At 42.3% G+C, this 18,261-nt stretch overlaps 1 protein-coding gene across 4 annotated transcripts in view; it reads left to right on the top strand.

Moving 5' to 3' along the window:
• The window catches only part of LOC101477663 (voltage-dependent T-type calcium channel subunit alpha-1I), a 111,579-nt gene that overhangs the window by 84,958 nt on the left and 8,360 nt on the right, over positions 1–18,261 (top strand). Inside the window, exons 31-34 of one of the 4 annotated variants that reach the window (XM_076883100.1) lie at positions 1,308–1,457; positions 6,826–6,963; positions 17,355–17,538; positions 18,023–18,156. In XM_076883100.1, coding sequence (XP_076739215.1) covers positions 1,308–1,457; positions 6,826–6,963; positions 17,355–17,538; positions 18,023–18,156 — 606 coding nt within the window. The remainder of the gene's footprint in view (positions 1–1,307; positions 1,458–6,825; positions 6,964–17,354; positions 17,539–18,022; positions 18,157–18,261) is intronic. The other 3 variants (XM_076883102.1, XM_076883101.1, XM_076883103.1) reach the window with 3 other exon arrangements.

Here is an 18,261-nt window from a genome sequence, read left to right on the forward strand (position 1 = left end):
GGGCCTCTCTGAGAGAGAGAGAGAGAGAGAGAGAGAAGAGTATGTTTTTTTTATATGTGCATACACCGAGCTGGATGTAGCCGAGTCAGTTTGTCTTTGTGCCAAAATGCGGCACTGCAGCTCTGTATCAAAACCCAGCATGATTTAGATGTATTTATATCGCTGGGAGTACAGTAACCTGTCTTTTGAATCACGAGCCCACTCACTTTCAAAACATGAACCATGAGTGATTGTAATATAACCACATGAGTCAGAAATGTGTGTTTGCATAAGAGGCCTAAGTATAGGCATGTGCGGCGTTGTAGAAATGTGTTATGAAAGTAGGCTTGCGTGGGGATTGAAGAGGAGTGACCCTGTTTCACAGCATCTTTTGGGATAGATCTGCTGATGTAATACGGTTATTTTGGCTGTTAAGAATGTGCTACGGGCACAATCACACATCATTGTGAAATACAGAGTCCCGCTGCGAATCACAGACATCATTTTTAAAGTAGTCCCCCCTCCACCTTTTTTTTTTGTCAGTAGTTTCCTTTTTCTGCCAGATTGGTTTCTGGGAAAACCAATCTGGCAGATGAGATTCAAGCAAGGAGGGATCATTTAAGTCACAGGGAAAAAAGAAAAAAGAAGCCCTGAGTGATTCAGTCTAAATTGCTTTAAACCTAATAATATCCAACTCACAAAGCAAATGCTTAAATCTTAAATTGTTTCAACAAGGTATTGAACAGCCTAATTGAGGTGATATATCAAATATAATTGCACCGCTCTCACTGCTCAAGGCTTTGATAGTAAAATTATGTGTTACTTGGCTAATGGTTTGGAGTTATATTATTGAGGAGCTTTTTTTTGTTGTTGTTTAGTTTTTTCCCTTCCCAAAAAAGAACAAGTGTTTAGCCTTAAAGGCCATCAAAATCTCATTTATTTATACATAATATCTGACAGTGTATGAGAGATTTATTTATTTATTTATTATTTCAGTTGAGGAATGTCAGAAAGGAAGGCGTACGGAGTGTGAAATGTACTGTCGTGGGGGTGAATATGCACATGAGTGACATGAGTGTGTGTTTGCGTGTGAGCACAGAGTATGAGAAAACTGCAAAAGCATACCAGCGTGTGCACATGGGCACTTTTATAACCCTTTCGATGGTGTATGCATTTCCCTGCGTGTTTCTTTGTCCTCGCATGTCCGCATGTGCACATGTTTGCGCCTGCGTGCATTCTGGTCTGCCGCCCCCCCGCGTCCCCTGCGTATGTGTCCGTGTATGTGTGCGTGCGTGTTGTGTGTGTGCGCGTGTGCGTATGTGTTCCAGGAGAGCCAGTGGTTGGACAGTGTATCTCTCCTGATCAAGGATACCTTAGAGGGGGAGATGCTGATGATCGACAACCTCTCCGGCTCTGTCTTCCACCACTACTCCTCTCCTCAGCTCATCTGCAAAGACTGCAAGGGCCACCCGCAAGAGGTACCACCCTAAACACACATGAATACAAGCATGTCCACAGCACACACACGGGACCAAGGGGAGGGTGAAATAATCTCAGATCTGGTCACATTTGCAAGACAAATTTAACACATGTATTAATTTTTCAGTCAAATATTTAATTGGCGTAACGTGTTTCGGAATTCAGTCAACACAATTGTTTGTGATAGGCTCAGGCTTACAGGACAAACATCCAAGGATCTCACTCTGAATAATTTACTAGTATTGAAAAAAGTTCCACATCACATTAAGGCTTTAAATAAGCTACCCCTGCGTTGCCAATTTAGCAAGGTTTGGACACTTTAATGAACCCATTAGCAATGTTATTTCACAGTGAACCCAACAACAAATCTACTGACTTTCTGGGAAAGCATTTTACTTTCGTTTCAAGAGAGTCGCGGGTGAATCTTCGGCCCTCCTCGTTCACGGTTTCTGCAGTTCTCAGCTGCATTCTGTGAGAAAGGACAGAGTGAAATATAAATCAACAGGAAAATATCCAGAATGTCTATGAAGGGATCTACTTTGTTTTGGCAAAACCAGGCTAACCAAGTCTTTTTTCCTTATTGTGTTCAGCAGACCAGCTCTGACAGTGTAAAAATGCAATTGAAGGAAGATAAGGCTGTTAAAAGTGCAGTTTCTTGATTTCACATTTTAAAATGCTGATTTCAACAGAGTGGAAAAAAACGTGTACGCTGGGCATGCCAGATTATAGCTATTCTCATTCCTGTTAGAGAAAAGCCCGTCTACAAATAAAACACTTTTACACCTGCACTCTGAAGGGAAAACCAAACATCATCCTGAGACATGTAATTCCTAGCTTCCAGATGCTTTATAAAAATGCCTCCAGGTGTTGGAAGGGAGAAACAAAAATTGGCACCCTAGCGCCAAATAAGTGTAGAGGTAGAAATTTAATTCCTGAAAACATCTACTTTTCTTTGTAGCTGTGCAAATGTGTATAAATATAAAGCTAACAGCATTTGCTAACCTTCAGTTTGCGGTTTCACTGACTGGCGCACGTGTGGGATTGTGTACTCTGGAAAATCTAATTTTAGGCTGGATCAAAAACCAAAATTTGGTAAATCATACAATTACTTTGTAAAACACAGGATTCCCTGAATACTCACACATTCACACGCACAACAAGTTGCAGGCATGTAGGGGGTTGCACGTACTTTCGTGGATACACACAGGGGTCCATTAATCACACCAAGCAGTCTGAATGGAAAGTGCTGTCAAAGTCCAAGCTTCATAAAGTGTGTCAACTGCTCTATGTGCTGTTTTGTTACAGTATAACAGAAAGTTAAAGCCTCTAAAAAAGCCCAGCAGCATAAGATTAAAGCGACTTTCCATATGTGCAGTAATGTGACTCAATGAGGCCCACTTAATGCATGGCACACAGGCAGCCATTCTTGTTGCTGTATGCATGCAGGCACGCACCAACAGCCTGTTTTTCCTGTTCTTATGTTTTAGGGGCGTTTTGTAAACAGGAGATCCTGCATAAACCACACACCCCCACAACATACTGTCCTGTGCTGGTGTTGTCTATCACAATGACAAAGTGCAGCAGGTCATCTCAGAAGAAGCAATAACTGGGCTCTACACCTCCTCATCTGTCAGCCCTGCTTTCTGCCTGTCTGCAGATGCTGTCAAACCATCAATCTTTCCTCGCTCCGTTATACGCTTCGCCTTTTTCCTTCGGAAGCTGCTCTCCTCTGGCAATCCCTTTGTCTAGCCCAGATTTACTCTCTCTGATGCGGTGCTGATCTCCTTTAATTTGCCACCTTCTTTAAACATCAGACTTGCAAATTGGGTGTTTTCGTGTGTGCGTGTGTGCGTGACAGAGAGAGAGCTAGTATGGGTGAGTACACAGATGAGTCTTTTGCTGCTGAGAGTTCTGTGCAGATTTACTGTGTTTGAGCAGACAGTAAGACACAGCGGGACACCTGGGTGCAGCGTGTGTGACATTGGAAATATTCATCAAGGAACTAATAAACACGAGGGACGATCCACAGCATGAGAGTGACTGCAGTTTTGGTTTGCAGGGAACAGTTCAGTGGAGCAGAGGAGGCCTTCGCTATTAATTTGGCTGCAAGTATAAGAGGCCACTGCTCAACACTATATGAAAGCTCCTCAACATCATTTTCACTGAATTTACTTTTGAAACTAATCAAACCACTAGAAAATGTTGCTCTAACAGGCAATTCAAAGTTGAAACTAAACTACTGTTAATGGTAATATTAAATGCATCTCATTGAAATAAGCAAAACACTGTTTGTAAAATGAAAGGATAATAGCGATACTGATTTTAAGATATCAGCTGTTCCTGTGGTCACAATGCACCGTTAAGGAAAAATGGTGTACAGTTTTGTGGAAAACTTTTGGACATAAACATTTCAAGGTGCAATTAAAAGATTTTGTGACCTCACCCATCAAAAGCAGAAACCTTGTGGGCTCCTGAAAGACTTAGTGGACCTCTGGACCACTTATTTTCTTTTTTACAGTACTGTACATGTACTGTGACCACTTGTGCTTGCATATCTGCATCATCACATCTGAGGAGGCAGAGAAATCATTTCAGAGAGCTGATTGATCCACAGTGCTTAAATTGACTCAGAGTGGCATCTGGGTGTGTGCCTGAGGTGAAACAGTATTATTTTACTATTTCCACATCATTGTGTATTCTGTAACGCTGTGCATTTTGAGCTATGAGTGCATTTATTGCCAAATGCAGTTGGTGAGATCGGTTTATTAAAATGCAAAAATCTTACTTGCTCCAAAAAAAAAATCGAAGCTAATTCGTCCTGCATAATTACGAAGAACTAAAGAGGACTGAGGAGGATTAAATGCAAGAGAGCAGAACTTCCAAGGAGCAGTTTAAAATAGCAGAAGCACTGTTAGTTGTCCAGAGGTGCACACGGAGACAATGTTGAGGTTTTGCTTATCAGGGGCAGTCACTAAAACTTCTGATCGCACCTTATATACGTATATATTTTTATTCATTATGCAGTACCATGTGTAATACCACAAAGTATGAGACAGTCCTTCAGTCATTAGTTATAAGACTATATATGTAGAGAGTATAATTTAGGCGACAGCACGGTGGCACGGTGGTTAGCACTGTTGCCGCACAGCAAGAAGGTCCTGAGTTCAATTCCACCATCAGGCCGGGGTCTTTCTGTGTGGAGTTTGCATGTTCTCCCCGTGTTTGCGTGGGTTCTCTCCGGGTACTCCGGCTTCCTCCCACCGTCCAAAGACATGCAGCTTGTGGGGATAGGTTAATTGGATAATCCAAATTGCCACTAGGTGTGAATGTGCGAGTGAATGTGAGTGCGAATGGTTGTCTGTCCCTATGTGTTAGCCCTGCGACAGACTGGCGACCTGTCCAGGGTGTACCCTGCCTCTCGCCCTATGACAGCTGGGATAGGCTCCAGCGCCCCCCGCGACCCTAAAAAGGATAAGCGGAAGCGAATGGATGGATGGATGGATGGAGTATAATTTAGGAAGAAGAGGAGTTCGGCACCTGATGCCATGGCTGCCATAGAGCTCTGATCTCAGCATCATGGGCATAGTCTGTTCAAACAGGTGACAGTGGTGACAAAAGGAGAATTAATGGCTGCAGTTTGCGTGAAGTTAAGTGATCACTGTATCGTGTTGACAAAGTTCATAGACTCTGGTAAATGATCATTTGTTGTCATAGTTCAGCAAGATAAAAGAGCAAGAGCACCTGCTGGTGCACTTATGATATGATATTCTGACTGTTAAGACTCATGCAGATATTAATTGTGCTTATTTCCTCTGCAGTCAGCAATCTTCTCTCATGGCAGTGCTGAATAGAAAAATACCTTCCTTCACTGCTCTAAGGCTGCAGTGGACACTTCCAACTGGTCCTTGCCCGAGTCCCCTATCTCGTTAGTGAAGCCTTCGATATTTCTGCAGTTACCTTGGAAGCAGCGGTGTAGCAACTCTTCCTGTGCCTATTGTGCTTTTTCGTTATCTCTGGAGGCCCAGCCAAGAATACAGAAAAAGAGAAGCTCCCGTTTCTTTTACCTGTCGATAAATAAACCAGTTGACTCACAGGAACCTTTTTTCCACAGCTATTTGCAGCCCACCTCTAAGGCGCTAAAAAGTCACAGATGTGGTGCTCTCACATAAGTGAGGAGTAATATATGGAGGCAAAACAGAAAGTGTTCTTTCAAATTAATGAGTTGCTGTGCTTCTGTCTTGATTCCTCGCCTTTGCCTCATCCCATCTCGTTATCTCTTTCTCTCACTTTCTTGCTCACTCTCTCCTCAGGGGCATGGGCAATGGTAATTTACTGCCTCATATTAGCCATGAATCTTTCGTTCCTCTATGAAACTCTCACTTCATTGTATTTCACTTGGCCCCTTTTAATTCCCCATGCTCTGGCCATTTATTGTTCTGTGTCCTTAAAGAAACGCTGCCCGAGCACTGCATCTCCACAACACTGAGGTTCCACTCCAGCTCACGGTTTGCACTGTGCTCTGAAACCGGTGCACAAAAAGAAAAGTATTACAAGAGCAGAGAAAAGTGCCAGCAGGGAGGCTCGATGCTCACGTGTGGCTGATAATTTAAAAGCAATTCAGCAGCTATATGGGCCACGTTACCCGCAGCTCTGATGAAATGAACCTAGCTGGAGCCAGTGTTGGAGCAGAGAAAAGAGAAAGTAACACTGTTGTCACATCTGAGTGACAACAGTGTGCTTGGTAATGTTTTCTTTTTTGTTAACATCACCACGCTTGATAGGAAAAATAAACATCTTCACTCTCTTTTGCATATACATGAAGACGGCGCCGACACGTACACGAAAACGTTGCATGGATACCCGCCTCATCCAGCTTCCCATCCAGCCTCTTTATTTGCGTATATATTGATGCCACTAAAAAACAATTGCTCACTTGATGATGATGAAGTAATGTCACTGCTCTCTTGAAATCTCTCATCCTGCCTCTCTTTACAGACAGGCGCCATGGCATTTTGGCAACTTTGAATTGTCAGCATCTGGTGAACCAGCTTGGTGGAGGTTTTATCGAACTCGTCTCTGTAGCTCATGTTGGCCTTTTAACAAAAAATAAAACAAAAAATCATGCAAGATATAAATAATATAGATAGATATCAAAATAAACTAAACCTTTAAAAGTTTCATTTCTATATCCACCAAAATGTAAGCCACTGAAGTCGTGGCTGGTTGCTATGAACCTTGCGCTAAACATGTAAAATTTTACTGAGCACTGATGAGACCATGTTTTATGAAGTAGAAAGTCTGAAACAGTTGCCGGTCCTATTCCCTATGCCTTTAAAAGCATGGATAACTGAAGTATATTCTTTCCAGCAGATCAGGATGGCAGAGATTGAACAGGCTTCCTTGAAGTCAGAGCAACTTTCGGACAAGTCTTCATCCCCTGCCCTGCCGGATGACCTCAGCCTAGATGAGCATACTGCCTACCAGCTGCTGGCGCAAGAGGGCGAGGTGGGTATAAGCAGAGTGAAGAGGAAAGACACCATAAAGATTTTCACTTTAAATATGGATTTTATAGCTTTACAGTGTGTCCATAAGAAGGCTCATTTTCAGCTAGGCCAATCTAAAAGTCAGTGTATGAACGTTTAGGGTTGTTTTAATGATAGGTAGCTCTAGTAATCCTGTCATTTTAGGGGCACTAAGGTTTTGTACACTAGCTCTGATTTACAACATTGAGCCATCTTTACACAGCTCTGAGTTACAAAGGTGTGCAGAGTAAGCGCCCGCTTAAATGTCACTAGGAGGATATTAGTACTATTATCATTTTGCCGTGCTGCACACTTGGTTGTCATCTTTAGACGGAATTTTAAGCCAGTTTCATGTGAGTAAGACGAATAGAAAGAGAATACTGCACCACAAATTCAACAAGATACAACATTTAGTACAGGAAAACTGTGTCAGGCTAGTATTGACCAATCAGACTTTGGCTGACAAAGCAGGCTGACAAAAGACGATTTACAAGTTAGCTTTTATTGTAGTTTTTTATATTTATCTCCACTGATAGTTGGGAGGTAAGCAATCACCAACACATGGAGCAGGACGTCACCAACCTGGTGTTTGTTATACGCAAGCGTCAGAAGAAAATCAATGCTCATTGTCCCCAGAGGCTAGGTCATTGGATAAGAGCCCATAGGTTCCACCAGCTGCTTTATATTTGACGTAAATACAGCAGTTTACCAGCACTTTGTTCCAACCCCGCAGCAGATTTCTTTATTATTACTTCCAGGAAGCACAAAACAAATGAACCCTCATAAAATCATTTTCATGGCTGCGCTTTAGGCTCTCTCGCGATTTGCAGATATAAACCTTTAGGTTCCAAAGATGCCTTTATCACTTTCTTTCTATGTATCAGGGTAACTATCTTGTCTTTGGAGAGTCGACAGTCTCTATCCTCTACAGTCCTTCTCGTGAATAAATCTTTCCACCAAACTCCCCTCAATCACAATTCGTGGTGGCTCTCTATGAACCCGCCCAAAGCTTGCTTTAGACTTTATCTTTTATGCTTCTCCTTTGACAGTGCTCCCCCTCTGGTAATTGCACACCTGCTCTGTAGCCTCACTATCTCCATCCCTTATCATCCATCCATCCTAGATATCCTCCTCTGTAATGGGGTAATGCTCCTTGGTTCTGGAGAGCTAGATAAGCCTGCCGTCACCAAGCATGGCTGTGAACCAGTGCTCATTAGAGGAGAGGGAAGGAGATGAGAAAAGAAGGGGAAGAGGGAAAGAGAGAAGGTGACAAAGGACGTAAGGTTAGGGTTTTAATTTGCCCAGCGCTGTTTGATTAAAAGAAATCTGGTGTCAAATAAATAAATAAATCCGTTTTACACAGTCACACTGAGGGAAGTCACATCTCTGCCCAAAGCAAGCCCTTACAATATAAAGCACACCATTTTTACTTAAAAGCTTGTCTAACATTAGGGTTAGGGCTAGTAGTGTCATGGTCCTGGGCCATGTGGGCCCAGTATTCTTAGTTCCTTGTATTTTTGTATTTCGTTCCTTATTTAGGCCATGTTTCCTGAGTTGCCCTGTTGTGTTGTTCCCTAAGTGTTTTCCCTTCGTGACTCTTACCCCCTGTGTGCCCCTCTGTGTATTTATGAGCCCTCGTCTCTCTTTGTGCTTTATTCTATGTTTTCCCCAGCCCGTTATGTCTGCGTTCTCCCCGTGCTCTCTCTCCTCCTGTTTGAACCTCTGTGTACTTCCTGTTTTACTTTGCCCATCTCCCATCAGTGTTGCGTTCACTCCTGCCGTGTCTTGTTATGATTATCAGTGTCACCTGTGTTCCCCGTGTGCATCCACTTCCCCTGATCATCCCTCATGTGTATTTAGTCTCTGTGTTTCATGCAGTCTGTGTCGCGTCGTCTGTGTTACCACCCCCTGTGTTCCGTATCTCCAGCCATAGCTTTTTCTTAGTTTATGTCCAGTTTAGGTTTTCTGTTTGAACTATTACCCTTGTACTGCCCTCGCTCTGGTTTGTTCTGTTATCAGCCATAATAAAAGGCTCGCTTTTGTTTAATCCACTCCTGCATCTTCGCTTGTGTTCGCGTCTGGGTCCAACACACACATTCCCACACGGTCTATCTCCACGGACCGTGACAAGTAGTAATTATGGTGGTTGTTAGGGAAAATGTTCTAAAACACTTCTTCAGTAAAGACTCAGAGAAGAGAAACACACAGAACTTCTTGCTAGCAAGGGCAGCCTCCACTCTAAGAGACTCCAGTGAGAGAACTGCCCCGGTCTTTATTTATACTCCATTGAGCGTATGTGTGTGTGTGTGTGTGTGTGTGTGTGTGTGTGTGTGTGTGTGTTTTGAACAAAGGGTCATATAACCTAAAAGCAGGAACAACATCCTTGGTCATAAAGAGGGTAGTCTTCCCCCACACCCAATGTATGGTTTACCAAAGATAACACAGTGAAACCATACAAAGGGTAGGAAGCTCTACCAAACATCAAACAGATCTTCAAGTTAGGATGTATCTACAATAAAACAAGGTACGACCTCTCCCATGCTCCCAGGATGTGGGGGGTGAACCAAGCCTGCTAAAAATCACACATCCTGTCACTACCAAATAACTACAAACAGCATCCTACCATAAGCAAACTTATATCACTAAAAGATTATACTGACTACTAAATACAATTTTCCATTGACATTCCCTCCTGTTGTCAGAAAAAACTTTTAAAGTGAGATATCAGTTTGTAACATCTTATCGTACATTTTCTGTCACATCGTCATTAATCACACAAAGTCTTCATGTTCCAACAGGCCAAAGTTATCATCATCATTTGTCACAGCTGTATATGCAGCAACAGTAGAAAATATTATGCGGTTAATCATGAGTCTTAGGCATGGCAATATACACGTTACAAAAACACAAAATAAAAGTAAAAATATCCCAACTCCGATGAGTAGTCTTTTTAGCACCTGTAACCAGGAGCCAGTTTATAGCCAAGAGAACCAGTCACTTGTATCACTTACATAGTCCTGATTTTGAGCCTGCTGGATCTGTCTCAAAACATTCAGGGCGTCAGTCATGTTTGATGAATGTACATCGTCTGGTATGTAAGTGCAGCATGTGGTATTAAAAAGGACGCAAAGTCCCCCTTTCTCTGCTAATAACAAGTCCAGAGCTACTTGATGTTGCATCGCTGTAATCCGTAATGCATCAATTTCCTGGTTCTGCTGTTCGTTGATCTTACATGAAGCGTTCAGGAAAAGTCCAAACCGGTAATCCAGAGTTTCAATTCTCAGCATGTTTTTTCCAGCTCCCACCAAGGGGAACAATGAATGGAGTACTTCCTGTCCAGTAGTCCATAATTTAAACTCCTTAGGCACGTCGCCTCCCCATATCGGGTCATGTGGTTGAAGTTTAGGAATCGCTAATCTTCTTTTCCGGCGTAGTGTAGAAGTGGTGTTCACTGCAGTCATCCTGAAGGTGTGGTCTGACAGGAATATAGGAGCACATGTTCCTGTCCAGTCTGGGGGCAATATGAAATATGCCCGTTGTCCACATAGCCAGGCCATTCCTTGCACCCAGTATGTGCCGTTAGAGGGTCCACTCATGTTCACAGGTGCGCCCTCTCCGTGGCTTGCAGCTTGGACACAATTTGTGGTGTCTCCAAGGGGTCTGTTACCTTTCTCTTGCTGGTAACACATGGAGTGGTTCTTTCCTGGCACTTGGTCCAGGAACACTGGGAAATGGATAGAGATATTCCGATTTGTCACATTGAAGTCGATCCAAAAGAGTTGATCACATGTTCCATTACTAAGTCCAACAGCGTATGAGATTTTATCGTCGATGATGATTCAGCTGTGTTGGAATCCAATGCCAGCAAAGCTGGCTGCACACTTTGCTTGAGTGTTGTTCATATATTTGCCATATAATGTGGGGTGTGTCGACGTGCTGGGCATATGAGAACAGACATAACAGTCTGTATTTGCCGATTCTGCCTTTGTTCTGTCGTGGATATAACGGTACCAGGCATTATTCATCCACGGATGAATGTGATCTTGCGTCATGTCCCTTAGGTGAGAGGTGTCGTGTGTCCATCTCTTCTGCCTGCCTCCTGGTTCAGCTGCTGTTGAGGTCAGCTGAAGTCCTGTAAGGGTGAGCATCGTAGTCAAGGTAACCAGGAGGGTCCACCTCCCCATGGTTGCACACAGATCCATCACACCTCACACTTGGTTGCCCTAGAGTTGATCAGAGGCTGGAGGTTGGAGTGCGAGCTTACCCTACGGGGGCTCAATCAGCACTCCCCCCTCACCACTGAAACAACCAAGTGTGAGATTTCCCTAATGTGCTGTCGATGGAGCTTGGCACGCTCCCCTCATCCTTCAGGTGCCCATCTGTTGTCCACAATCTCCTCTGTTGGCCTCTGGAAATCCCCTTTGGCACAGCTCTCATTCCAACGCAGTTTCATGGTCCTTGCTGTGGCTCCAAAGTCTGATCTCATGATGGGCCCTAACCAGCTTGACCTTTGACCTCAACCACTGCCTGGTGCTGTCAGCTATGCCTGGAATGGTTCTCGCTTCTCACTGGGCCTCTGAAGATTTCCCAGGAGATTACTGCTGCACCTGTATTTTAGAAAAACTTCTATTTGGAGAGCATGTCAACAATCATCAAACCACATTCTTTAGTTCAGTGAACTTATAGACCATCAAAGCCTCATCTGAACATGGGTGCACCACTTGCATAGGTTTAATACCCGTAAATAAACGGTTAAATCACTGCAGCAATAATAATAGAAAACATTGTTTAATGTTAATCCTTGGACTCCACCTCTTGACGCATGGACACTTCTCATGCGTCAACTCACCAAACCTGGATCCCTGTCTTAAAAACTGGCCATCATGGCCTGGAAGACAAGATCTGGAAATAAAATCAAACTTCACACGTATAAACAATTATATCAAAAGAGTAATAAGCACGGGCAAGACAAGTGTCATGTGCAAGTTTTCTCAAATCATTAAATCACTATTATCACCCCAATTTGCCTCAAACATGGATCATCCCATGTGCTCAGTTAACATTAATGTAATCGGTGACTTCTCTTAAGCAAAGTCACTCCACTCATATATTATTATGGATTCAAAAGTGGCCAGCAAATGAGCCCATAATAAACTATTCCATAAGTATCGTAATCTCTTATTTGTTTTACTAATGTCACTTGTCCGCCTCTGCCGAATCCTCCACAGCATTCTCAGAGAAACAAACATTAGCAATACACATTGACTGTGGTCAGACGGAGGTCAGACACAGGTCAACAGGTTCCAGAGGTGCCATAAAAAGACCATAAAGTCAACCATCCCTTCTCGTGGAAAGAATGTCATTCACATATAAACCCAGAAATCCTATAGTAAAAAAAAAACATTAACTAATCCTCTTATAAACCACATGATCAAACACATGATTAATCATCTGCTGTAAAAAGAAATGTAAATGTTAGCGCTGCGCAGGTGTGTACACTTTCTCACAGTTTCTTTTACCAGTCAGTCAGCTTTCTTTCCTTTCACTCACGCATTCATACATTCATTCTTTCTTTCTTTGCTGATAGTGGAATCGATTGTCGCATTTAGTTTCCACTCTCAGCAAAATGACGTCATCTCAAAAATAAAAAAAACTTTTAGATCGGATTACCTCGCTGAATCCTTTTTCAGGCTGGGACATTCATTTAATAATTGTCCCAAATAAGTGGCTTTCTCCTGAGCCCATTTTAATGTGGAGAAAATGCACTTGTAACGGCGTTCTCGACAGGTCGTATAGCACTTTTAATTCCCGACGTGCAGATCTGCTTAAAGAAAAGAAATAGACAAACAAAATCAGTGCCTGTTCAAAAGATAAAAATGAAAAATAACAGATTATCAAACCAAACTTTCAGTGCACTGTAAAAGTATCAAAATAAAAAGGCCTTGTTAAGTCATGACACAAACTCCTCATCTCAGGAGGGTAAATCATACCATTATACTAATCGGCAAGCTCGACTTCTCAACAGGAGAAGAATCATCAGCTAGATTCACTCCAAATCAATCATCAGCTGCACAACACACACATAAGCCTAATGTGTCTTATTAGCTATGAGTTTAATCACCAGGTCTTTGCATCACACGAGGTGACTTGGACAAGATGATAAACGGACTCACACACTTAAAATGTTGTCTAATCTTCATGAGTTATTTTGTGTTTGTATTAGTAGGGTTAGTGCATGTTCTGTTTTTATGTATCCTTTCATGTACCTTCCCCCTTTTTTTTTCTGAAACAAAGCTCCGTTCACTCCAAATTTTGTTTCAGAAACAAATGAAAAACTCTGTCATAGTCAGGCACAGCTAAACCCCAAATGCTTGCAGGTTACCATCGGCAACCACACTGTGTGTTGTTAACCCCTTCTACAAATGCCCTCTCTTAATGTGTAACACTTTGTGTATGATTTTTTTTTTTTTATCTCTGGTGCATATTATCTGTATGTGTCGTGTCACTTTCCATTTTTTTCTAACAGTACACTTGCATACCTGAGTGCTTGTCGTCCTCCCCCTTTTGTGGTGGTCTGGACACTGTCAATCCTCCACCTCCAGGCAGTCGCCTGTCTCCCCGAATTCCTTAACCCAATTTGATTGCCCACGCTAAAACAGCCGCCTCAGTCCTCTTCTGCTCCTTTTCATCTCTCCCACTTTTCAGTCCAATGGCAGTCAGCTTTTTCAGCTTTGTCCCGTGTCACTCTTTGTCCCACTGTCTCTTTTATTGCCATCTCACTCCAAACATGGCAAATGTCAAAGTCCTTCACACACAGTGAGTTTGCAGCTTGCTGGAAACGCATCTCCATCCATCCAATCTAGATGGTGGTTCTTCTCTTTCTGATGCCGTTTGCCCACAGCGCTGCTGGGCCTCTCTGCTCAGATTGTCTCTTGGACTCCTGTCCACTGTTAAATGTTCATGCTCGTGCTTCTGAAACTGCACTCGGTGTCTTCAGGGAGAGATTCGTTTCCTTGGAGCTTGCTTGTTCGGGATGAGGATGGGAAGCTGCAAAACAATTTAGCCAAAAAATTCTGGCTGGGTGTTTTCTATTTTTTCTAATGATTTCAACCTATAATTTTCTTCCGACTGCTGCCCGTGGAGAATTGATCCAGTTCCGTTCCCCACCTGTAAACGACAGACTGAGAGACTTTCATTATTATCCTCACTGCTTAATCAACACACATCTCTCTCTCTCTCTGTTTTTGTGAACCGTCCTTTCTTAAAAGCAGAAAATAAGATTGTAGTTGTTCTTGGTTGATCAACACAAAACCTTTTTCCTATAATTATTTTTCATCTACAATGTAAATTTTGTCTCTTTTTCACTCTTTTTTGTTTGTATTATTATTATTATTATTACTATTTTAAATAGCTGGTGACCTGCAGAATCACCGCTCTCACAATCAAAAACAATTCTTTTTACACAGCGCACAAAAACACTGTGACGTCAAACACATTCACACTCACTTTTTCATCTGCGTAAATAAATCACATAGCTGATATGTACCATGGTGATCCATAAATATGATCACCAGTTTATTTAACTATTTTTCAACCCAACAAAACAAATAAACAAAAACATAATGCTGATGTTATGAACACTCTACACACAAGTCAAGATGCAGGAAAACTGCTCACGGAAACGCTGCACACTCCAGTTATCACAGTTCTGTTTGTGTGAATTATCTGCTTTCATTATTAATACCAGTTTATAGGTTGTTATCCTTTTTATTATTAGTTTGAATGCATTAAAATTAAGTTGTAATTTAGCCTTTTGTTTATTTTACTTTACTCCTCTTGCATTTATATCTATTCAGTCGGGTCTGTTTCCAACCCTTTTTTAAACTACTTCAAACTACTGTGATCTCTAATTTTCACTGGGTGAGGGATTATTATGTTCTTCCTAGTCTGAACTGCTCTCTTCACCTGAGCTGCTATCCTATTCTGAGTTACTGTCTTCTTTGTTTCTTACAGTCACGTACAAAATGTCCCTCTTTTCCACACCTCCAGCATGTAGTGTTAAAGTCACTGTTTGGTGTGTGTGTGTAGCCTCTACCTCTTGCTCTTCCACTATGCATTCCTCTCTCTTTCTTTTGGATTAGTCCTGCTCCGGCTTGCTGTTTTTCTAGACATTTCTCATCAGGTGTTAATTTTACTTGTTTATCCCCCATTTTCAAAGATTTTTTGCTGGGCCGTCACTGGCACGCTTGACTTCAGAGTGGTTTACTGATACTGCCTTCGACTTCACCCTAACGGTGAAGCGGTATCAGTTTTATGAGATGAAACTCAACCGTTCTCCTTTGTCACCACTACGTGAGCCTCAGCAAAGAAAACAAAAATGGAAGTAGTTCAGCAGCGTATTGTGCTGTAAAATCAACTTACTTCCAGACACATACACACACATAGACATTTGCGCGCTAATTTGTCACGAGATAATTTCAGCTACCTCTAAAACTGGTCGAAACACAGTTCCTTTTGGCGAACTTAGACCTAATTTGTCACGAGATAATTTCAGCTACCTCTAAAACTGGTCAAAACACAGTTCCTTCTGGCGAACTTAAACCTATTTTATCACATTTCTTTAAACCTTTGCGGCCGTTTTATATACTCAACGTGTTTTCATTTGTTAAACGTATTTTTAATTTGTCACGAGATAATTTCAGCTACCTCTAAAACTGGTCGAAACACAGTTCCTTTCGGCGAACTTAAACCTAATTTGTCACGAGATAATTTCAGCTACCTCTAAAACTAGTCAAATTCGGCTCCTTCCGGCGAACCCAACCTAATTTATCACGTTACTTAAACGTATTTTTAATTTGTCACGTTACTTTAAATCTTTGCGGCCGTCTTTAAATACCAAATAGTGTTTCTCACCCCCGATGTCCCACTGACGGTTCGGATCACCAGACTGAATCCCAGCGCCGTGGACCTGGTCACCGGCCCAGACTCGAATTCACGCTCTGGGACTCTCTCCTCATCTGAGAGGGCTGTGCACAGACTTCGGTGCCGGCTCCCCACGGCGTCAGGAATCAGTGCTGGATCCTGGAACAGAGTCACAGATAACAGTTCTGATATATTCTGATCCGGCTCGAAGGACCAAGTAAATGTTAGGGAAAATGTTCTAAAACACTTCTTCAGTAAAGACTCAGAGAAGAGAAACACACAGAACTTCTTGCTAGCAAGGGCAGCCTCCACTCTAAGAGACTCCAGTGAGAGAACTGCCCCGGTCTTTATTTATACTCCATTGAGCGTATGTGTGTGTGTGTGTGTGTGTGTGTGTGTGTGTGTGTGTGTGTGTGTGTGTGTGTGTGTGTGTGTGTTGAACAAAGGGTCATATAACCTAAAAGCAGGAACAACATCCTTGGTCATAAAGAGGGTAGTCTTCCCCCACACCCAATGTATGGTTTACCAAAGATAACACAGTGAAACCATACAAAGGGTAGGAAGCTCTACCAAACATCAAACAGATCTTCAAGTTAGGATGTATCTACAATAAAACAAGGTACGACCTCTCCCATGCTCCCAGGATGTGGGGGGTGAACCAAGCCTGCTAAAAATCACACATCCTGTCACTACCAAATAACTACAAACAGCATCCTACCATAAGCAAACTTATATCACTAAAAGATTATACTGACTACTAAATACAATTTTCCATTGACAGTGGTGGTATCTGAAGAGATGTGTGTGCAGGGGTAGAAGCGAATGCTTGATAAGGCTATTTGAGATTTCACCTGAAATGGGGCTGTTAAGGGGCTCGGGTTGAATGACTCAGAGGTACAGTACACTAATGAAAGCACAAAAGCATTCCTGCACACCCACTCTCACACATGTACCAGCTTATTTTTGAACTCTTGCCTTCATCCGCCTCCTGCTACTCACTTCAAGCCATCGCGGCCTGTTTGCGGATGCTCGGGAATTTCAAACCTAAACATTTAAGGTCACGAAATATAGGATTAACATAACAATTAAGAGCTCATGTTCACACTTTGAATTGCACTGAAATGAAAAGCCAAAGAGAATGATGTGACTCAGAGGCCATGTTTAATATCTCCCCAGCACCTTAGGGGCTTTTTTTTTTTTTTGCCTCAACCAGGAACCCTCAATTTAAAATACATCACATGAATTATGGATTAATTATTGCTTTGGAGATGAAATGAGAGTTTAAAGAAAATTTTATGCTAACTTAATGATCATCTAATCATCTTAATCATACAAGCTTTTCCAAAACAGGTCGCAGCAGTTTGCGTCACAAATTGAGCCCATATGTCTAATTTAGATATGAAGGAAAAAGCATCCACTGTTCTGGATATTTGTTAATCTTCTGTCTTGTAGGTAAAGTGCAGCAGTGACTCTCCCAGCTCTGAGGAGGTCGAAGGAGGAGGTCACCAGATTCAGACTGTGGTGCAGAGCCAGCCATGCAGAGCCCTCAGCACGGGCATTGAGATGGAGATCGTACTGCAGGAGATGGAAATGCAAACACACGAACCGCGTGTTTGTTCACCTCAGTGCAGCCCAGGTGAGTAAATCCACAGCGCAACAAACACATAAGCACAATAATGTGAATTGCTTGTTGCTCTGTGTGTGTATATTGTGTAAACGAAATGCTGTAATCTTAAGTGACAGCCTCAACAAAATGCTGCACAATTTGGTTAAACAGCACTTCAAATCAAAGAACAAGGCAATAAATTAAATTCAAGTAATTATATAAATAAACAAGAGAAGTCCACGTACAGTAAGTCTCAAAATGCGCCTATAAGAGGTGACGAGGGGGGAGTCTAAGGAAGAAACTGACCTCTGCAGTAGGATTAGCTCTATATATGCACATGTACAGTTAGTTTTTACATCAAATGGCATCATATTGGGTGTATTCAGGCCCAGACTACAGATTAATCCGTCACCATCTTCTGTATATAAAATCTGTCTTTTTAATACATCCTTAACCCTAAAATAAAATCTGGTTGTAAGAACTGACTAATAATGTCCTCTGCTGGTCTCTTAAGCAGCCATCCCAGTACCTCCCCGCAGTAGAAGCCTACGTTTGTCAAGAGGCCTTAGGCTGGCCTCCCGAGCCTCCAGAGCCTCGTGGGCTTCGTTCCGCTCCCCTGGAGCCCATAGGAAGAAGCTCTGCACACAGGTAAGAGGGGACGAGGGACCAAATAGATAGATTACGGTAAGTTAGATGATGTTTGACGTGGAAACATAAAAAGACAGTTGTGAGGTTCTGTTGAAATATATTTCA

The sequence above is a fragment of the Maylandia zebra genome, linkage group LG4 (genome assembly GCF_041146795.1).
Source record: "Maylandia zebra isolate NMK-2024a linkage group LG4, Mzebra_GT3a, whole genome shotgun sequence".
NCBI classification, from domain to species: domain Eukaryota; kingdom Metazoa; phylum Chordata; class Actinopteri; order Cichliformes; family Cichlidae; genus Maylandia; species Maylandia zebra.